This window comes from Lissotriton vulgaris, chromosome 1_1 (assembly GCF_964263255.1).
Source record: "Lissotriton vulgaris chromosome 1_1, aLisVul1.2, whole genome shotgun sequence".
NCBI classification, from domain to species: Eukaryota; Metazoa; Chordata; class Amphibia; order Caudata; family Salamandridae; genus Lissotriton; species Lissotriton vulgaris.
This window is the reverse complement of record NC_141685.1, coordinates 1,270,564,677-1,270,586,934: the sequence shown is the minus strand read 5'-3', so window position 1 is coordinate 1,270,586,934 and position 22,258 is coordinate 1,270,564,677. Positions and strand designations below refer to the sequence as shown.

General features: G+C 44.5%; 1 protein-coding gene across 2 annotated transcripts in view; it reads right to left on the bottom strand.

The window, feature by feature from the left end:
• The window catches only part of LOC147748974 (uncharacterized), a 737,146-nt gene that overhangs the window by 43,447 nt on the left and 671,441 nt on the right, over nucleotides 1-22,258 (bottom strand). For both annotated transcript variants that reach the window (XM_086964737.1, XM_086964747.1), the window contains one exon: nucleotides 18,942-19,027. In XM_086964737.1, the coding sequence (XP_086820863.1) occupies nucleotides 18,942-19,027 (86 nt within the window). The remainder of the gene's footprint in view (nucleotides 1-18,941; nucleotides 19,028-22,258) is intronic.

Genomic DNA, 22,258 nt, shown 5'->3' with positions numbered 1-22,258 from the left:
TGATGGAGATGATAGCTACGCCTCTGATGTTTAGTGGTTGGTTGCAGGTATTAGCTGGCAGTCATAAAGCTACACTCTGAATAAATGGGGAACTGTCGGCACAGTCTGCAGGTAGTTATGGCACAAGCCTATTGTGCCCACTTTTCCAGTTTTTAAAGGCCACAATATAGTGCCATTTTTAGGTTACGCATCCGAGACCTCTTGTATATATTTTAATATATACTTATATGTGTATGTACTTTGTGGGCTCTGGAGATCAGCCCTAGGACTTGTCTGCTTCCTCGTAGGGACTTTTTTTTCTGTTCAACTGCCTCTATTTAACGGTCTTGATAGAAAACAACCAGTTGAGGTCAGTAAAATACCAGAATTGCTTTCTGCTTTTTCAACTGCCTCTATTTAACGGCCTTGATAGAAAATGCCAAGTAGAGGTCATTAAAATCCCAGAATTGCTTTCTGCTGAGGGACTTTTAAAAAAAAACATTTTTATGGTAACTGCCTCTATTTAACTCTCTTGATAGAAAATGACCAGAAAAGGCCAGTAAAATACCAGAATCAATTTAGCATTCTCTAGATTCCAGTCCATAGAAGTTTTCTTCCACGATCACCCGTAGACAAGAATATTTTTTTCAAATCTTGTACTTTCAGTGATATGACCATTAAAGGCCCTGATTGTATATTAAAAACAGAGCTTTGGACTATACCATTTCCCCCTGAAAGACAATATTTCTCTCCATGTGTTCCCATACATGGCGTGTCTCGCAGTTGGTGCCTACTTTCCCTCCATGTTAAAGAACAGTAGATATTTCAGCACCCAGGCTAATGTGATGCAAAGCTAAATAAATACATATAGGGTCCCAAAGGCGAGACCAATTGCATTGCAAATGCTTGTTTAAAATTACTGTCAGCGATGCACAGATACTCCTAGCCTCAGTGCCTGAAAGCCCTACTATTCAACTGGGAATATTAACTGCTAGAGCATTAAAGAACAAGTTACTTACCTTCGGTAACGATATATCTGGAAGAAACATAGGTTATAAATTCCTTACCTTAGAATTTCGCCCATGTGTCAGACTGGATCCGGAAAGCTTTTTATCAGCAGTACCCCTGTACGTCGGTAGGTGGTGTTGGTCGACTCCGCTTTTGTCGTCAGCATCGTGGTTGCCGGGAAGACGTTGAGGTAGCTACATAGACGCTGCCCTCGCGCACGGACTCAGTTCTGTACACGACTTTCCATGGCAGAAGTGCAGAGCCATGCAAGACACTGACCACTGGAGCATCAATCTAGGGCCTGAAAGGAAGTCCTTAACCCAAGAAGTCAGTTCGCAGAACGGGGAGGATGGGTGGGGCAGTAATGAATCGATAACTAACCTATGTTTCTTACAGATATACCTTTACCGAAAGTAAGTAACTTGTTCATCTGAAAGAAAGAGTTAGTTATAGATTGCTTACCTTGGAATAGATACCCAAGGAATACCAACCCCAGTTCACACCAGAAAGACCTGGAGAACAAAATGGCCAAACAAGCCATCTCTCCGGACTGGACTAACCAGGCAGTAGTGTTTGGTGAACGTGTGCAGCGAGGCCCACGTAGCTGCCTCATAGATGTCATTTAGAGGGACTCCTCGTTCCAAAGAGTAGTAGTTGCCGCCACCCTGGTGGAATGGGTGCGCAGCCCCACTGGAGGCTCCTTTGCCAAAGAATAGCAGGCTTTGATGCACAGAATGACCCATCTGGAGATGCTCCGTTTGTGCACAGCCCGAACATTCTTAGAGCCCACGTAACCAATAAAGAGCTGGTCGTCAACCCTGAATGATTTGGTGCGGTCCAAGTTGAAGGAAAGTGCACGTTTTGGATGCAGACAGTGGAGCCTCTCTTCCTCTTTCGAAGGATGAGGAGGCAGAAAGAAGGTGGGCATGTGTGTGGTGATTTAGATTCCGTATGCATTTTCCAGATTCATGCCCTTATATAGGTACAATTCACATTGCCCTTATATAGGCATAGAAATCCAGTCCTTATTTAGGCATAGCCCATGCAGCCCAAATACAGGCATGGCTACTTCCATCCGTTCATCTAAGTCAAAACGATTTCTTGGAAAACCAGACTCTTAAGCGGACGGGACTTCCCCTAGCCTGGATATTGATTTCTCCAAGAAACTCATTATGCATGAACAACTATTCCTTAGGGGTTCATCCATGAAGTTCATATGCCCGACTTTTCGTCAAAGCTGGCATTCCTAAACACTTCAAAGGTATAAATATACCTTCACTTGCTATAGCAAAGCACAGTGTGGTTCGGTGCAGTTCGACTACCTATTTGCACGACGCAGCATGCTACAGCAAGTGCCGAAGGAAGCCAACTCTCCAGCTGACGCACTGATCAGAAGCTGTCCTCATCTGCCGAGAATCCAGCTCCAGTGTTTCTGACTCCCCTTACGGGGTGTTGGGAAATCGAGTCTGTGAAAGAGAAACCAACCTCTCTCATTCTACGGTATGGAGCCGATTAGAACCTAGAGAAACCTTTGTTAATTCTTGGCAAAAACTAAACCCATGCAAAAGACCACACTTACTTCTTCCCTCGTACTAGACCGAGGTTGGGTACATTGGGGTAGGCGTATTTTAGAAGCACCAGTTGAGTATTTTAGTCTGTGTAATTTATGTATGTATTTTTATATGTCATAGAACCAGACAATGCTATTACAGTGTTATTTTATACTACTGTTTACGCTGTACGCATTATACTTTGCATTCTGTCTAACATTTGTAGCAGTTCACCTCTCTTGCATGAGAAAGAAGACTGTTCAATAAACCCCTTTTATTGAAAGACCCGTCTCTCTATTTTCTCTGAAACTCTGTAGAAACGAAGCATGCACGACTGACTGAGTAAAATAGTTATCTATTGTTTCCACAACTCTGAAGATACGTTTTATTTTCGGGAAACAAAGTTGTCATTTTTATGCGGTTGTCCGAAACTAATCCCTTCTTGTGTATTCGAGAAAGTTTCTGACCTCTGAGCTAGCTGACACTCACAATTAAGTTTAGTATATTCGATAGAGATATACTGACCTCAGTCCTATGTCATATCTATAGGGAATATTATTCCAATGCGCAGAGCCTATTGGGAATATAGGAAATACACTACATGGCACCAAACGTTTGGTAAGGCACTAATTTAACGCTAGATACTAAAGTAACTCAGTCTTGCTTTTCTCAGAGACCCCTTTTTCCGTAAATACTCCAATAGACGTCTGGAGTGGGTAACGGGATAAAATCCGCCATAGCAGAGTAGGACGAAAAATACTATGTATTCGCTTTTTTAGTTTGATTAACATTGAAGGAAACAGTGTTAAAATATTGTCAACCTTATCTTTGTTCCCTTGAAACTTGCTCTGCAAATTTTCATTAAACAATGTCGAATAACTGCAATAACACCGAGAACGGTGGAGCTGTGGCTGACCCAGACGAAGCAGCTTTAAACTACACAGGTTCCCAAGAAACCGACGGGGATGCTATATGCATTTCTATGAATTTAAGAAAAGCCATCACTATAAAACTCATAAAAAATGGCCTAACATTGAGAGGTGGTAGGATAGTTTTTGTGATAGAGGCACATGAATATCACCAAACAGAGGTATTCTATTCGTGGATAGTCTTCCCCGAAGCAAATCCAGTAACACATGTGTTTCACTTCTACAAAGAAGATGAACCACCAGAGGAATATATTCCTTTCAAGGATATAGAAATTCCACTAACTTACCAGGAGCATGAGCTCTGGTTTAAAGGCGCCCTAAAACATTTAAATGACATTACCAGGCTCGGTCCAATAGGTAGACCAGGAGCAACATGGCAGGTCTTAGCCAGCTATACACCACATCCTGCAATTGAAGTAATGTCAGATGAGGATTTACTAACTCAGCTTATAGAGTTAATCAAAATCTATAGACAATTGGTTCAATATGTTATGCGGACTCTCACAGTCCAACCTGCAATAATGATTCCTCAACATACCCCTCACCAGGGGAACATACTAAAAATAACACCACAGATTTTACACTCATTGGTAAATTACCTGCAAAGCGGGAACAAATTCCATTCTGGATAGCTCAAAAATTACTCAAATCGAAGCAGTTTTTCCCAGTTCTAAACCTCATGAGAAACACAGAATTTTAACAATCTGTTTACCAATGGGGATCACACCACATCTGGAGGACTGCACCACTTTGGTGCAATCTACACTAAAACACACAGTGTTCCGTCCATGGCGGTAATACTGGATATGTCCTGAAATAGATTCAAAATGAATACGGGGCAGAGCCTGCTTTAAATTTGGGTATGAAACTACTGAAAGATTTCAAACAGGCATCAGCATTAATATTAGCTAATATTAAGTTGAAGCAGGGTCCTTGGCGATCTGCCAGAAATTAAGGGAATTTGATCTATCTGAGCAACCACAAGAACTAGCCAGAATAATTGAAAAATCATATGAAGAATGAGGCAGGGACAGTCTGGGAGGGAAACCGGTGAAACCCCAACTGTCTGAAAGTCCTGAAAAGGTCTATACTAAAAACACTCCTACTCCTAAAAAGAAATGGGAAAACACTAAACAAACTTCTAAAGAGAAGCGTTCTCATTCCAGAGGTAGGTCTCCCGAAAAGGAGCCCTCTGAAAGGAGGTACAACCTCATGAATAGGGATAATTAGAGAAAACCTAATAGATATCAAGATACTAATACACATTCCTCTCATACCTTTCAGACTTTATCACAGAAATCCGAAAGAAGAGGACGGTCTGAAAACAAGGAAGAACGCGTGAAGTCCAAAGACGATCAACACGTTCAGAAAAACAAGAAACCTCAATTCAACAAAAAGAAGGTATCAGGTCTAAAAATCAGACATACCAAGGATCTTGAGGACAACTCAAGAACAGGAGAATGGGCTCAGATAATGTTGGACAGCACAGCAGACGTCACCATAGCTCGCAAGAACTTGAAGGATCATCTGGAGACAGTGGACTTGAATGAATTCATTCAAGTTGAAACTGCAGATACCATGGTTAGTTCTCCACATAAGTTATATGAAGTAATACTCCGGATGTGGGGGGGGGGAGGGAGGGGGGGAAACCTACCAAGAAAGATAAGAGCATTCTTTCGGGAGCGACTCTTTAAGGGTTATGACATTCTTCTAGCTGAACAAGCCTGGCCACCAGAATTCGTCAGGGAGTGTCCACATGGTAAGGACATCATTATGCCAGCCTTCTCTAACCACATTCCAATTCATTTAAAATATACTTATGCCAGGAAATGGGCAGTTGCCCAGGCTCTTTCATTATACAAAAATCATGTAGGATGGGATGAGGATTCTCCTCACCATAAAATTCAGGTAAAAAAATCAGCCCACTGCACAAAGGCAGTATCCAGTTAAGCAGGAAGCTAAAAAACAGGTCAGGAAGATCTTAGATCAACTTGAATACCAGAGGGTGATTGAAACAGGTACCTCGCCAATGAACAATCCTTTGTTTCCGGTCTCCAAACCAGACAATACATATGGTCTAGTATTGGATTACAGACATCTAAATTCTTGTTGCAAAACATTTGCAGTGCAGAATGCGCACAGTACAGCATTAATGAATAACCTTGTGCGTAAAAAATTGAAAACAACAGTAGATATTTCTAACGGTTTCTTCTGTCAAAACATTGCACCAGAAAGTAGGTATTTGACTGCGCTCTCAATATTGTGGACACAGCGTTACTTCTGTCGTCTCCCTCAGGGATTCAAGAATAGTCCTGGGTTATTCTCAGCGAGGGTAACAGTTACTACGAACTTATGATGACGAAGCATTGTCACATGTCTTGGATAGGCACTTGAACAGGGTGAATACCATTATACTTGGATTCGCCTCCGAGGGTTATAAATTCAATTATAAAAAATCAAGAATTGCCCATCTCAATGTCCTTTTTCTGGGATACAAACTTTCAAGTGAAGGCAAAAGCCTGGTGGCAAACTTTCTAGAGAAATGTGTGCTGCTCCAACATCCAAAAACACTGAAAAACTTAGTCGATTCTAGGTTTCCTGCATTTCAGAAGAACTTCCAGTCTAAACTACGTAGAAAGGGTTAAACCTCTCAAAGAATTATTCAAACCTGATTTTAAATCAGTTAATTGGACACAAACGCACAGAAATTTTGCGTTCATTGCGAAGACATGTTAGCAACTAACCATTTGCAAACATGCGTAAACATACGCAACTTAGTGATCCGAATCATTGCAGGACGATGCGGATTCACGTACTTGACTTTCAACTAAGGTGAAAAAGTACCAATAGCTTACATATCACACTTGTACACACAAGCAGAAATGAAGTTCACTTCAACAGAGAAAATTCTGACAGCTGTTCAAATTGCGGTAGCAAAAGAGAGCCCTCGCACAGGGTAAGCGCATTATGGTCGTTATAACTGTACCTGCCTTAGAGGCAGAGACAAAAGCGAGCATTCCAAATGCTACAGCTTTCCATCCGAGTTGGATACAATGGGTTAATTCTCTTGCTGCAACAGACTTTTAATACGTTTTTGATCCTTATTTGAAATCACAAGCATTTCTACAATACGAACAAGAATGTCCTCTGCCTACTGAAATTCTGCCTCTAGAGTAGTATGAATGTATAATTTATACTGACGGATCAGCTCAAGCCGCTACGGCTGATAAACAAGCCTATTGTGCGGCGTGCGCGAACATTCAATGTCGTTGGCGAGATGGCAAATTCCGACCAATGGACACTAAAACGCAATCTCTAGGAGATTGTACAGCTCAGCGAGCTTAACTACAAGCATTCAAGATGGCACTTGAAAATACAGATCGCGAATTCCCCACACTCAGTGTACGATTCGTATTATTGTGTTCAATCTTACAATGAATACTTGCAAAACTGGATTCAAAACGGTTACAAAGATGTAAAAGGTGGCACAATCAAGCATAAACTGCTTTGGGAACAAGTAAGTCATACACTTTATTTCGATTTAAAAAAAAAAAATCATAAAAGTCGGAACAACATGCATAATAGTAAAAACAGAAGGTATCCAACATACATTTTTAAAAGATATTTAACTAGGTTTAAAACAATCAGCCTGGAATTTCATGGTATTACAATAAATAACTTAAAAACACTAGATCACACCCTGACAAGAATGCGGTCTAGAGAACCACACTTCAATGTTCACTGTTGGGGTGCAACTTCATACAATAAAGTGCACAGTGCTAAATTATCGGTAGGAGCCTACAAAACATGGTCGTAAACATTTACCTAATCGTTCTTGCTTTCCAACGGATCACCCATACCCAGCCCAGGAACTTTGCAACAGCGATGACTGTGGGACCTTCCACTGGTGTTTTTAGTATCCTAAATGCCTCGCTGCTGGACCTGGTCCCCATGTTTGAGCAAATAGGTTTCAGCCATCGGGACCTGGGTTTATGATACACTGGGCAGGCAAAAAAAATGTGTACCAAAGATTCATTCTTATTGTGACAAAAGGGGCAATTACTATTATTAGAAGCGCACCATTTGTTAATAAAAACATTTGTGGGAATTGAACCCACCCTAAACTGGTGATACAGTTTCCTGCCTTTGGGGGTGATGATTAAGTCCCAGTAACCATCATAAAAAGCATCATGCTTACTGTCAAGGAAGAATTTAGACAAAGAGGGGTTTGTATAAGCTGAGAACCGCCTCATAATTATCATGTTCCAGTACGCTGCCTTTAACTCAGTTTTAGTTGGAAATGTACTTTCAGCAGGTGCTGTCCAGAGGCGGCTCATCCCCATCTCACAAAGTACGTTTTTAACACACCTTAGCCACAAGATTTTCCTAGTGACATCCATTTCTCTAACTTCTAACAGGGCCAGTGCATAGTTTGAAAGCTCGGGTGTCACCCAGAGCCTCCTCCAGTATGAAACTGGCCTAAAGTGTGCCACATCTCTAACCGAATGGCAACCCAGATCTAAGTATAGGGGTAGTAGCGGGGTGGACTGCGGGAGGCCAATCATAGACCTCCAAAATTTGTTCTGCGCTACCACCAAAGGGTCCAGGTTGGCATAACCCCACAACTCCGCCCCATATAAGATCGAGGCACCAATTTTGGTGGTATAAATGTGAAGCACAGGAGCAATTGGTTTGGTGTGTGATAGTCTATGCTCCTTCAGCAGAGCACCTGAAAGTTGCGTGTGCTTAACAGTGAGCAGGTCTACTTGGGGCTCCCAACTAAGTTTTTTTATCAATTGTAACCCCTATATAAGAAAAAATCTCTGTTTGGTCTAAATTACCACCCTTCATTTTGCCAGCACCCACAGAATTCTTATGGTTATGTAAGACCATATATTTTGTTTTGTCCACATTAACAATGAGGTCATGATCCTCACAAAACTCCTCAAACCTCGTGAGGGCACTTTGAAGGCCCTGTCTCGTCTTGGAAAGAATAAGAGTGTTGTCAGCAAACATGAGTAGAGAGATCTTAGATCCAGCCAAAGTGGTGCGTCCGTGGGAAAGTTCTCAAAGTACTGCACTACCCCATTAATATATATTGAGAAGAGGGTGGGTGCTAACACGCACCCCTGCCTCACCCCCTTCTCAACTGGAAACTTTTCAGTAGTGTTACCCCGTACATCCCATCTCACCTGCGCGGAATTGTCGGGGTGCAACTTAATCAATAAAGACAAAATATTCAAGGGCATACCAATCTTCAAAAAGCTACGCCACATCTTAGTACGGGGGACAAGGTCAAATGCTGACTTGAGGTCGACAAACGCTGCATAGATAGTGCCTCTCCCTGGTACCACGGTACACCAGTAAATGAGGATTAACTTTAGCACCTGATCTACAGTGCTGGTGCAGGGCCAGAACCCCGCCTGAAGATGGGATAGGATTTCACATTCCTCCAACCAAGCCTGGATTCTGCCTAATACTAGCCTTGCTGACACCTTTTGGATGCAATCCATAAGGCTTATATGCCTGTAGTTCCCGGGTAGGGAGTGACCCCTTTTTTATGAATGGGAAGTATTATTGCTCCTACCCAGGTGCCGGGCATAGGTGCTCCATTAGCGATGGCATTCGCAAGAAGCTGAATATATGATGCCCACATATCAATATCATGAAGGAAGAGGTCGGTGGGAATGCAATCGAGCCTCTTGGGACTAGAAGTAATGAGTTTTCCACTTCTTTCTTACTAAAATATAAAGTGTAAATAGGGGAAGGCAGTTCAAACTGATCTTGTGTATCTCCAACACTTGCAAACTGTGCTTTAAAATATGAGACTCACTGGTCTGGCACTACGTGGTTCATGGGCACCCTTCTAGGAGGCCCTCTACGCCACTTGACCATGTGCAAAAAAGCAGTCATGTTTCTTCCCGAACATGCATTGAGCAATTCTGCTCAATTTTGTTCGTCCCAGTCCTTTTTGGCACGATGTTGAGCTACCTTATATTCAGTTCTGGCCTTGCATATATTCTCCCTGTCCTTTGACCTAATAGCCACCACTAAACTCCTATAAGCCATACAACAAGAAATATTATACCAGGCGGCAGCTTTATAGCCCGAGTTGATCATGTGTTTTTTACTTTTAGTCATAAAATAGTCTTTAACCCCTTGCATGCTGATGACGGACGGGAGCCGTCATGGCACACAGTGCTCGTGTGCTGATGACTGCTCTCGGCCGTCATGACGGCACCCGCAATCTGAATGTGCTGCACAGGCGCAGAATCGCGGCAGCATGCAAGGGGTTAAGCTTAATAAAAAGATCCTTGTGGACCTGCACAACAATAGAATTGAACTATTCCTGGGTAGCACATGTCTGTAGAGTGCCTAGGGTGTTAACTACCAATCTACTCATTTGTTCCATATACTCTACCTTGGTGATCACATTCGCCCATTTGACTCGTCTAGAGTTATTTGTCAATTGGGCCTCAACATGATCTATATGAGGTGCTAGGCTTGCTCGAGGGAGCAAAGACAATGGACATAAGGAGAGTAATAGTGGGTTGTGGTCACTTTCGGGTCTTTCACAGACCAGCATATCTTTTAGGTTTGACCAAAACTCCTTGTTAAATAGGAAAAAATCTATTTGACTGGTACGCAGCCCACAGCTAAAGGTAGGCATACCATGTTTGTCGGAAACTGAACTCCCGTTAACAGCCCTAACCCCTTGTTCCAAGCAAAAAACTTTTAGCTGGAGTTCTGCACTCGTCCATCTTTTTTTATTACAGAACAATCCAGCGGAGGAATAGACCACTCGGCATCCTCCTCTTCATTAAAATTTAAATCGTGAAGGTCCAGGTGTTCAAAAGTACAATTAAAATCACCTGCTATTACATGTTGGTCTCCTCTGTGTTCTATTAAAAAATAATCCAATACTGCCACCATAAGGGAGGCTTTTCCACCTTGCAAACCCCTTGAATAGACATTAATTAATAGCAAGTCGGGGCAGGGCCGGCCTTAGGCATGTGCAAGCTGTGCACCTGCACAGGGCCACCAAACCCCAGGGGCCACCACACCAATATATATCCTTAATATATTTATCCTCTGAGGATGGATATATATTTGTATGGCGGCCCCTGGCAGGGATTTGGCGGCCTCCCGCTCAGTTCCACTTCTAAACACCCTGATCCCCCCCTCTTTACTGGCCTCCGCGCTCTGCCCCACCCGGACCCCCTCTTCCGGGGCCCCCTACCTACGCTCCCTGCCCAGGGCCACCATGACCCTAGAGCCGCCCCTGGTCGGGGGATATAGGCCCGCTGCAGCCTAATTATAAGAATGTCCTTAGAATAAATATAGATCTCCTCCAACTTGAGCTGATCGCATTGTCTTACCCAAGTGGTCAATCCCCCTTTCAGTCTACCACGCTGCCCCTGTTCCGCTGCTTTGGAACAAATTAAGGCAAAGTACTTGATCCACAGCCCAAGTCTCTTGGAAGAACAGTATATCTTGCTCTTCAATAAATATGGACCAATCTACAGAGGCTATTTTCTGTGACAGCCCAAAATGTTCCATGACACTAGTTTAGTACCCGTGATGTCACTCTGATTAGTGCTGTAGCCTAAGTGCTAACTTCAGCCACACCTCACCAGAGGAGAGATAGCCCCTTCATCCGAATGGACGACTACTGTTTCTAAGGCAGTCCCACCCCATACCACTCCTATATGGGCCCAAAAACGTATCAATATCCGGTCCGTTTAATATTGATGGATGAAAACTACCTTTGTTGATGGAGCCCCTAAGCCTGTTGCCCTCTCCAGACTCAACTTTTGGAGGCAAGATCATAGCAGAGACTGGTCTATATCCTCAAAGTTAGAGAAGGGCTCTAATCTATCATGAGTTGGTACAGCATAATCATAGGGACCTTGTGCTTGGACTACATCCCTGGGACCAGCCCTTCGTGTTACTTGAATTGCAGTATTACGATAAAAAAAAAACAATGACAAAATACTGATGGTATCCCTGCTCAGATACCTAGCCCCCGCTCTGTCCAGGATGGTTTTCACTATCAGTGGAGACCCAAAATTTAACACAACACAGTCACCTCTAGAAGATTTCAATGATTTCCCTACCCATGGAACTCTGCGTATCATTTTAATTTCATTTCGGTTCCTGTATTCAACAGATGAAGTGCCTTGTTCCTGAGGGAGGACCAATGCTCCTCATCTCCCGGTAGAAGGACTGGCAGGTTGGAGAATATAATTGTGTAGGGCGTGGCTTCGGGCGGCAAGTTAAGGCAGTCCCAGTGGCATCCCTAAATCTTGTTGCCCTTTTTCTTCCTTCATAGGGCCGGACTTAGCTAAAGTGGTGGGTGCACTGCAGACATTGATGGTAGAAGCTGACACTACAGCATTTGTGCAGCGGGCGATCTTGTTGTATGCACCAGTACTGGACTTGGCTCGGTTGGACCGAACGAGTTTCCATTACTCTGTGTGGGCTTTAGGGAAAAAAGGTGCTGCTCTATCTTGGTCAATCTTAGTTCAATGCCAGACAGTTTTGTAATTAAGGGATTACGCAAGACTGCAAGTTTCTCTTCAAATTTTGCTATGATGCAATCCTCAAAGTCATTTGACTTCTGTCGAATGTTAGCCAGGTCACTACCACCTAACAAACTCAGAGTACCTGGGGCCGAAGCTACATGGGGACCACCCTTGTTACCCCAAGCCGTTACTCTGGTTTTAGCCACTTTGCTGGCGTGATGTGTAGTTTGGGGCAGTGCACAGGCTTTCCTTTTTAGGTCTCGCCTTAGCGAAAACTATAGCTGTCAGCTCAGCCGACAGCGAGGGGAGACAAGAGCTGGCCACACGCGCAGCATTGCCTATGGCAGCGTTGGATTCCGACACGCGCCTTCGGATTGGGTCATGCGCATGAACTTGTAACGTAGACAGCTCACGCGCGAGACCCCAAGGCGCGCGTCGTAATTAGACGCTGCCCCCCTCTTGCGCAGGCCGCAGGCACATCATGACCTGCCCACCCCTACAGCAGAAGGCAGCCAGGTCTGTACTGTCTCAGTCTGGCACTGGTTTCTGCAAGCAGCCCGCGATAAAAGCAACCTCTGGTATTGTTCGGCGCATAGCTGCTCACGGCCTCTGGATGCCGTGTGGATGCTATAGGGTATATTATTCCAATGCACAGAGCCTATTGGGAATATAGAAACTACACTACAGGCAAAGTGATGGTTTGGTCAATGCGGAAAGAAGTAACCACCTTAGGAAGAAAGGAAGGTCTAGTTCTAAGGATGACCTTGTCCAGATGGAAAGCCAGAACAGGAGGCTTGGAAGAAAGAGCTTGTAGCTCACTCACCCTTTGTGCAGAGATGATGGCCACCGGAAAGGCAGTTTTCAGATTGAGAAATATGAGAGGACATTTATGTAGTGTCTCAAAGGGAGCGCATATAAGATGGGTAACAACCAAGTTGAAGTCCCACTGAGGCTTTACGAAGGGAACAGGAGGAAAAAGATGAGTAATGCCCTTTAGGAATCTATTTACAACAGGGGACTTGAAAAGAGAACGCTGATCAGGAAGCCTAAGGAAGGCTGAAATGGCCGAAAGGTAGCCCTTAAGAGTGCCCAGAGTAGAACCCTACTTTGCCAAAGAAAGGCGGAGCAAAAGAACCTCAGAAAGAGGGGCGGAAAGGTAATCCACAGCCTTTTCTGTGCACCATGCCACAAATTTGTTCCATCTGCAGGCGTATACCGTCTTAGTGGAGGGACGCCTGGCTGCTAAGATAACTTCCCAGACTTCGGTAGGCAGGTCAAATGACGTCAACTGCCACCACTCAATTTCCACGCAAGGAGTTGGAGGCTGGTCAGATTCGGGTGGCGGATCGTCGCCTGCTGCTGCGACAGAAGATCCTCCTGAAGAGGCAGTCTGATCGGAGGATCGATGGCAATGTGTAGCAGCGCGGGATACCAGACTCTTCAATGCCAATCCGGAGCCACAAGAATGACTTGGGCCTGGTAGCGCTTGATTTTCTTCAGCACTCTGGGCATAAGTGGTATAGGAGGAAAGGCGTATATAAGACGGCAACTCCACTTGCGACAAAAAGCGCTGCCTAGCGATTGCCGCCTTGGAAATTCCAACGCGCAGAATTGAGGACATTGCGCGTTCTCTTCTGTGGCGAATAAATCTAACCAAGGCTCTCCCCACTGTTGAAAGAGACCTTGCGCCACCTCTGAGTGAAGACGCTATTCATGATCCATCATGCACCTGCGGCTGAGTTCATCCGCCCTGGCGTTTAGAGAACCTGCCAGGTGTTGAACCACCAGGGATATGCCCTGATGTTCCAGCCATGTCCAGAGACAGAGAGCCTCTAGACATAGGGCCCACACCCCACCCTGCCCGGTTCCTTGCAGTACCACATGGCGGTGGTGTTGTCTGAACACCTGCTCTAATCTTCCCCGGACAGGGGGAAAGAATGCTTTGAGTGGTATACGAATCGCCGAAAGCTCCAGAAGGTTGATACGGAGCCCAGACTACGCCGGAGGCCAGAGGCCTTTGATCTCCACCTCCCCCATGTGGCCGCCCCAACCCAGAAGTGATGCATCGGGCAACTCTGTGACTTCTGGTTGAGGAAGGGAGAGGGATCTGCCATCGACCCAATCCATGTTCGTAAGCCACCACTGCAGTTGGCATGCAGTGCCCTCCGAGATCTGGATGCAATTGGACAGGTGAAACTTTAGGTCCCACTGCAGAGCCCATACAGGCCATCTGGCATGATCCACCAGCAGTATGCAGGAGGCGATCAGGCTCAGGTGCCACATGGTCATCCTGACCGAAACCCGGGATAGAAGCTGAAAGATCGGAATTATAGCCTGAATATCCCTGACTCGCTGTTCGGGAGGATAGACCAGAAACTGCGTTGTGCACAGAACCGCTCCGATGAAAAGGAGCTTCTGAGAGGAGAGAGGTGTGACTTCAGCACGTTGATGGAGAACCCCAGCGAATGCCAGAGGTCAGCCGGAGTCTGGAGGTGGGAGACAACTGCCTGGGGTGAGCCCGCCTTTAACAACCAGTCATCGAATTAGGGGAAGACTGGAAACCCTGATCTGCGCAGATGAGCTGCGACCACAGCTATCACTTTCGTGAACATCCGAGGGGCACGGGTAAGGCTAAAGGGGAGCACAGTAAACTGAAAATGCTGATGGCCTACAGTGAACCGCAGGTAACGCAGGTGGGCCAGCAGGACGGGGATGTGAAAATAAGAGTCCTGCAGATATAATGCTACAATCCAGTCTCCAGGGTCGAGGGCAGGCAGAATCTGAGCCAGGGTCAACATTTTGAACTTCTTCTTCCGGAGGGAACGGTTGAGATTTATGAGATTCAAGATAGGACACAGGCCCTTGTCCTTCTTAGGCACCAGAAAGTAGTGGGAATAGCAATCACAACCTACTTCTGGGGCAGGAACTCATTTGATGGCTCCCATGGCCAAGAGAGCTGTAACTTCCTGTAAGAGAAGGGCCAGAGGATCCCCAGACATTCGATGATACTGAGGTGGCATGGCTGGGGGGGTAGTCTCAAAGGGGAGGGAGTAGCCCCTTCGGACTATCTGCAAACCCCACCTGTCCGACGTGGTGGTGCTCCAGTGGGGGAGATGATGGCCAATCCTGCCACCCACTGGTGTGTGATGGGCCCTAAAGGTGAGACTAGGAGGGTTTGGAGGCTGCTGCAGAGGGGGCAGTGGTAGACTGGCCTGCCAGTTGGCCCCCAGAACCACGGCAGTGGTTCACCCGTCCCCGGCCGCACTGGGGCTTAGCAACTTGCGCTGGCCTGTGGCCCTGGAAGAAACATGGTGGGGCACCCCCTTTGTAGCCGCGAAAGGGGCAAAAAGCAGACCTTGCCTGGCATGTGGTGGAGAGGCCCAAGGACTTGGCCATAGCCCGTGAGTCCTTGAAGCGCTCTAGCGCATTGTCTGCTTTGTCGTCGAACAGGCGACGGCCATCAAAGGGCATGTCCATCAGGTGTTATGGAAATCCCAAGAAAATCCAGTCGACGTCAGCCAGGCGTCTTGTCGAAGGGCTACCAACGTTGAAATCATCCTACCCAGCGATGGTAAACTTTTCTGCGTCTCTCCCCTTGGCAACTGCACAGGAAAGCACAGCCTGGGCCTCCTCCGGGCACTGGGGCAGCACTTGCGCCACCATATCCCACATAGAGTGGGAATAACGGCCCAACAGACATGATCACAGTCCCAACCTGAAGGAAGAAAACGTCATGCCAAGTTGGTCCAGCTTTTTGGATTCCCTATCAGGTGGAGCGTTAGGGAATGCGGCTTCGGATGTCAAGCCTTGGACCACCAAACTCTCATGGGTGTGGTGTTGGGAGAGAAAAGGGGGGTCACCCGGGGCTGGGCGAAGTCGACGGGCAATCATCCTATCCACAGGAGCCCCTGTGTTTGGCCTGGACGAGGTGCCCAAAAGGATGTTGATTAGGGATTCACTGAATGGCAGCAGGGGCTCCGAAGAGCTTGCTGCAGGCTGAAGCACCTCGGTCAGGAGGTTAGTCCAGACTGCCACCGTAGGAAGCTTGAGGTGGAGAGCCTTGGCCACCATATGCAACACCACTTCGTGTGACACTCCCTCCTCCGTAGCCACGGTAGGAGGAGACAATATGCCAAGGTCTGGGGAGGTATCCAGACCACAGGCATCCCCCATTTCCTCTCCAGTCCACATCATAATCCAACTGGTCGGTCAAAGGGTCTCCAGGCCCCTCCCAGTCTTCCTCTCCCTCCTTTGGCTGCCAATCTGGCTTAAAAGGGCCAGGGTGGAACACAGGCACAAAAGTACCCATCGGCCCCGGATTCGGCATCGGTCGACGGGTGCAGGGGTGCTTTGAGGCATCGGGGTCGAGGATGGTCAGAGGCTCACTCACTCGGTCTTAGTGACCTTCTGATGAGAGGGAAACAGGGCAGCAGGGCCACTGTCAGTGCAGGCCTGGTGGATCCCGATGTCCCTCAGTGGTCGGTGTTGTGCTGTTGGGAGTCCGGACTGGACCACCAACAAGCCTTGGTTGCTGCAACTGATCCAGAACCCAGGGTATTGGTGATGGGTGGCTCCTAGGGGGTCCTGGTTTCTCCACACATGGCAAGTGTGCTTTCTTTGGCTCCCTGCCTTGAAATGCTAATTTACTAGTCAACCTGCTTAAGTTGGTGTAAACACCTCCTGCCAGAGCAGGCACGGTTTCTGACCTCTGAGAGCAGGGGTCTCATCTATGGGGTCAGAAACTCCTCTTTGGCTGCAGGCTGGACAAGAACAGTTGGCTAACCAGCACACTAGATGTCTGATAGGGTTCAGGGGGATACCTCTAAGATACCTTCTGGGTGCAGGTATTAAAAAATCCATCATTGGAATCAGTGTGGGCTTATTAATACGAGGCGTTTGATACCAAACACTATGTATTTTAGTGAAGTAATAATGTAGCTGGGTAACTTGATTTAACTAGTGCACACTACATACTTTAAGATGGCTTCCCAGTTCACTTGCAATATTTAGTAATACAACTAGACGTCATAGGGGTATATCTGCTTATGCAGACATGTCCACAAATAAAATATATTGCACCCTGCCTTAGGACTAACAGGTCTGCTGTAGAGGTGACATATTAAATGCAGTGACTCTGGCTTGGCACAGGAGTGTGCCAGGTTATGTTTTCACTCATGGTTTGCACCATGTTACGCAACCTGCAATGGCAATCTGTGTGGAATTTGTGTGTGCGTCCCGTAAGACTAAACAAATCTCTGTTGGTTTTACGCCCCTTCACAAAGGAAAGCCCATATCTAAATCAGGCATTTCTAGATGGATAATTAAATAGATTCAGACATGATATATCAAAGCTAAAAGGACTTTGCCTACACTGCCTAGGGCAAACTCTACTCGAAAGATATGGTTTCTATGGCTTTCCTGGACAATATCCCAATAGCTAACGTTTGTAAAGCATCTTCATGATCTACAGCACAAACTTTCGCCAAACATTATTGTGTGGATGTCTTAGCACGTCAACAAGCCAACGTAGGTTAGGTAGTGGTAAGTACTCTCTTTCAGAAAACTGCAATGTCCACAGGTTAGCCACCACTTTTGGAGAGGTACTGCTTTACAGTCTAAGCAGAGCATGTTTATCTACAGCCGCACATACCTCAAACGGAATGTTACGTACCCTAGTAGGCATCTAGTCGTGGCATGTAGTGCTGTAAATTCACATGCACCCACCCTCCTTCCTGGACACAGGTGGCCGCTGCAGTTTTTTTTACACTATTTTATTTACCTGGACATCTCTTTATTGATACTTACTCTCATTCCATTCTCATCAGTCTGCAGATAAAAACAATTAACAAAGCAGTTGATGTCCTTGGGAATTCTCATCAAAAGGAGGATTCACTTTGTCTCTTGACTCGAAAGACTTATGTAGAAAAACAACTTGCACACATTCAGATCCAACACTAGATGGAAGTAAGAAGAGCATGTGAATATACACCCACACATGCACTAAACACCCAGTTTCATACAGGGACATGGTCTGGTAATGTTCTGGCAGCACCTTGGGGCATGTGCACCTCACTATAACACACCAGTGCAGATTCTCCCCATGCACAGCAGACATCTTTCAGCTCATCTTCGCCTTGGCTCCTACACAACCTCATTTCTTCAGTGCAGCCTCATCCAAGGACACCTTCAATGTCCTTGCAAAGCAGTGGGTCAGCACTTCCTCGAAGTGTCAAGGCAGCCTTTCCTGGCCGTCAAAACAAAGACCTCAGGTTTCCGGTATGAAACCTGTCAAGGTGAATTGGAGGTTTATAACTCCACTCTGAAGCACCAAAAATGTTTTCCTGCCACTGGCAACCCTGGAATCTGTTGGGAGAAATCTTGAAACACTGTCTGGAAGTTTCGGTCTCATCTTTATACCAAATTTGCAGACTGCTTGTTGAGGGGTCCCTTAGAGTGGCACAATTCATGCTGAGGACCTCTTTAGTACCTCAGGCCCTATGTACCAGGGTACCATTCACTAGCAGTGGGTGCTAAAGGTTTTGCCAACTGGGGGAACAATTGTAGAGTTTTGGAAACTAGCTCAGGCACTGGGGACCTGGTTAGCAGGAACCCAGTGCACTTTCAGTCATAATCACATAATTTACCAGGCAAACCGTCTGGGTTACTATGTGAAAAGGGTCACTTTCCAACATAGAGTGCTTCTCCTTTCATATGTTTTACTTCATGTGTGTAAGTATTAAATCTATTTACTTAATCAGATATGTACATACACACCTCTGATGTGGACAACTGAGGCATTAAAAAAGAATGCCAAGTGCAGTTCAAAGTGAAGTTCTACCACTACAATTATTGTGGGAGTTTTGTGCACAATTTGATCAAGGAAACCGGAACTGGGCTAGTTTATTTAATAAGAAACATCTCCTTTATGCATCACCTACCCGCTAACTTACCAGTTTTCCAGGTGTTAGGTTTAGGTCCCCAAGCAAAAGAACTGCTTCCGGACATTGCATTTGAAGTCTGTCCTCTTGGTGTAACTCTAGGAAAGGAAAGAGGAGGAGGATAATAAATAATCTAAAAGCAGATATAAAAAACAGGCTTCCTTTCAAGAATGAATACACAAACCATCAAAAATGCTGTGGCAAATTGCTTACTTACAACCATATTGTTAGGCTAGCCAATTAATTTCTTTATTAAATTATAACAATTAAGCTTTGCTGGAAGAATATGTAAGAATCACTTTTTGAGGTTTTGCAGTCCTAGCTGTTCAAATAGGACTGCAAAATGGTTGTATTCACGAGAGAATATTTATTTAGGGGACAGTGTTTCAGACTGTTTTAAAGAGATGTAGGAATTTTCTTTAAAAAAAAAAATATATTGAATATTTTACAGAAAAAAGACAATACAACACATAAGACAACATCCCCCCCCCCGATCAGGCAGATTAAATATGAAACAAAAAGAATTTCAAAAGCATATACATATCATGAAAGAAAAAAGTAAGTATATGAATTAGCACATTATTATTCAAGGACAAATAAACATTGGATTAGATAGGTACACATTGAAACTAGACAATTGTAGCCAGGTTATTATTATAGAGTCACTAGGATTCAGACCATTCTATTAAGGGTGACAACATTTTTAAGCCTTTTATTCTACGTGTCCTACCTTTAGTTTTATATATTGCCATTTCTAGATTAAAAATTGCTAACAGTCTTGAAAACCACTGTTGGTATGAGGGGGCAATAGGATCGAACCAAGCTGATGCTATACAAATTCTTAATACGGCCATCGAAATAAAAATCAATTCATGACCAATATTCGGATTAGTACAATTTGTTAGGCCCAGGACAACTGTTTGATCAGATAGAGTAACAGCGGTTTTGAGAATGGATGAGAGGAAATGTTCGATTTTTGATTTGAGAAAGATTAAAGATGGACAAGATGAAAAAATGTATATACAGTCCGCATCTTTTAAGTTGCATCGAAAGCAGCATGTTCCTCTCCCACTACCCCATTTAGCGATTCTATCTGGAGTATAGTACATAAAAGAGCATATTTTATAAAATTGTGTTTGCAGTTTGGTTGACATAAGTGTAGTTAGTGATAGCCCATACACATACTCAAATTCTTCTGTAGAGATTATAAACTTCTTTTGCCATTTCTGAATAATCTTCTGCCTATCATTCGATAAATGTATCAGTAATAACTGGTATAACCCCCTGATCCGTATTTTTTCCTGATAGTGGCTAAGGATTTCAGCTAAAGTACTTTTAATCATAGTGTCCTCTCCTCTCACACGTCGTGATAGATAGTCTCTTATTTGGAGATATTTAAAGAAATCTCTCCATTCCAAATTATACTTTTCTTTCAAAAATTCAAAAGAGTATAGCCCTTCTGAGGAGAAAAAACACCCTATATGAGTAATTCCGACTATGATCCATCTATCGATATAGGAATCTTTAAATATGTCTGGTAAGAGAGGATTATTTTGTATGGGTGTATAGAAAGATAATAGTCCCAGACCAATCATTTTCCTTACGGATTTCCAAACTTTAAACGCTGTGATGAGTGTTTTTAATCTTACTTTTTTATGGTAACTATCGAAGAGATATCTCCAAAGATAACCGGTACTTCTGTCACCTAATATTATTTGATGAATTGTAGGAGCGTCTTTATCCCCAGTTGTCCCTGTTCCGTCGAGAAGAAACAGCTTCAACAAGACCGTTGCCCAATAATATAGCCTAAGGTTTGGAAGGGTATACAACGTTTACAACGAAGTTTTTACCACGCAGTACCACTACAACGCAGGCATTACCACGCATACCATTACAACGCATTGCGCTGGGGGGCGCTCTAGGATAGGGAAAAAGTATAATTTTATATCCAACACCTTCCCTAGTGTCCACGGGGACTGGAGTTGGAATATAAAATTATACTTACCACTATCCAGCACCTCTAAGCGCTATGCGTTGTAACGGTATGCGTTGTAAATACCGCGTTGTAATGGTATGCGTGGTAAAAGTATGCGTTGTAACGTCATACATCCGTTTGGAAGGCATAATCCTCCTCTTTCTTTCGGAAGTGTCAGTAGTTTATAGGCGCGACGGGGCTGTGTTTATGACCAGATAAAGTCCGTGAAGATATGTTCATTCTTTTAAACCACTGGTCTGAGATTTCTAGATTAATGGCTCTAAATATATACAAGAGTTTTGGAAAGTAGACCATTTTTAAAGCATTGACCCGTCTGATCAAAGTGAGATGTAGATAATTGATACGGCGGAGATCTTTTTGCATTTTATTTAATATAGGTTTTAGGTTCAGGTCAACTAAATTCTCTAGTTCAGGTGTTATTGTAACCCCTAGATAAGTGGCTGAACTTGTTATGCGGGGATCTGTCATAACACAATGGTTGTTGATGATTATTTGTGTTTTCCCTCGATTCAGAGCATATCCTGAAATTTTGCCAAATCTTGAGGCCTTCTGCTCAATAATTGGCATAGCTAGGTTTGGATTAGCGGTGACAATGGCTATATCATCTGCATAAGCGAGAATTTTTGTTGAGTGTTTATTTGTCAAAATGGCAGTTATATTCCTATTATTTTGCAGTCTCCTGATAAATGGATCAATATAAAGAGCGAACAACAGCGGGGAGCAGGGGCATCCCTGCCTAGTTCCTCCAGAGATTTTTAGTTCCTTTGAATTACCTCCGTTAACCATCACCATAGACTGAGGATTGATGTAGAGTTTTTGTATTGCCTGTATGAAAGCCTGGTTGAAACCGACCCTGGACATTGCCTGCCACAAGAATGACCAGGAGACCCGATCAAAAGCTTTCTCGGCATAGAGTAGTATTAATGCCATCGGGTCTCCTGCCGCCTGGGTATGGTCAAATAAGCTGATTACCCTCCGTGTGTGATTGGTAGTGTCTCTCCCGGGGATAAAGCCATGCTGGAATTTGGATGTAACTTTATGGATTATTGATGATACGGTTGGCAAGTAGTTTGGAGTAAATTTTAGAATCTGCATTTATAAATGTGATGGGTCGATAAGAGCCCATCTGATCAGGGGGTTTATTTTTCTTAGGGAATATCACGATTTTTGCCGTAGACCATGAGTTAGGGGGTTGACCTCCTCTAAATAAATGTAAGCATAGGTTCAACAAAATTTCTTGAAATTGATCCTGAAATGCTATGTAAAATTCAAGGGGGATAGCATCTACTCCAGTTGCCTTCCCGCAGGAGAGATCTTTTACCGTTTTTCTTAA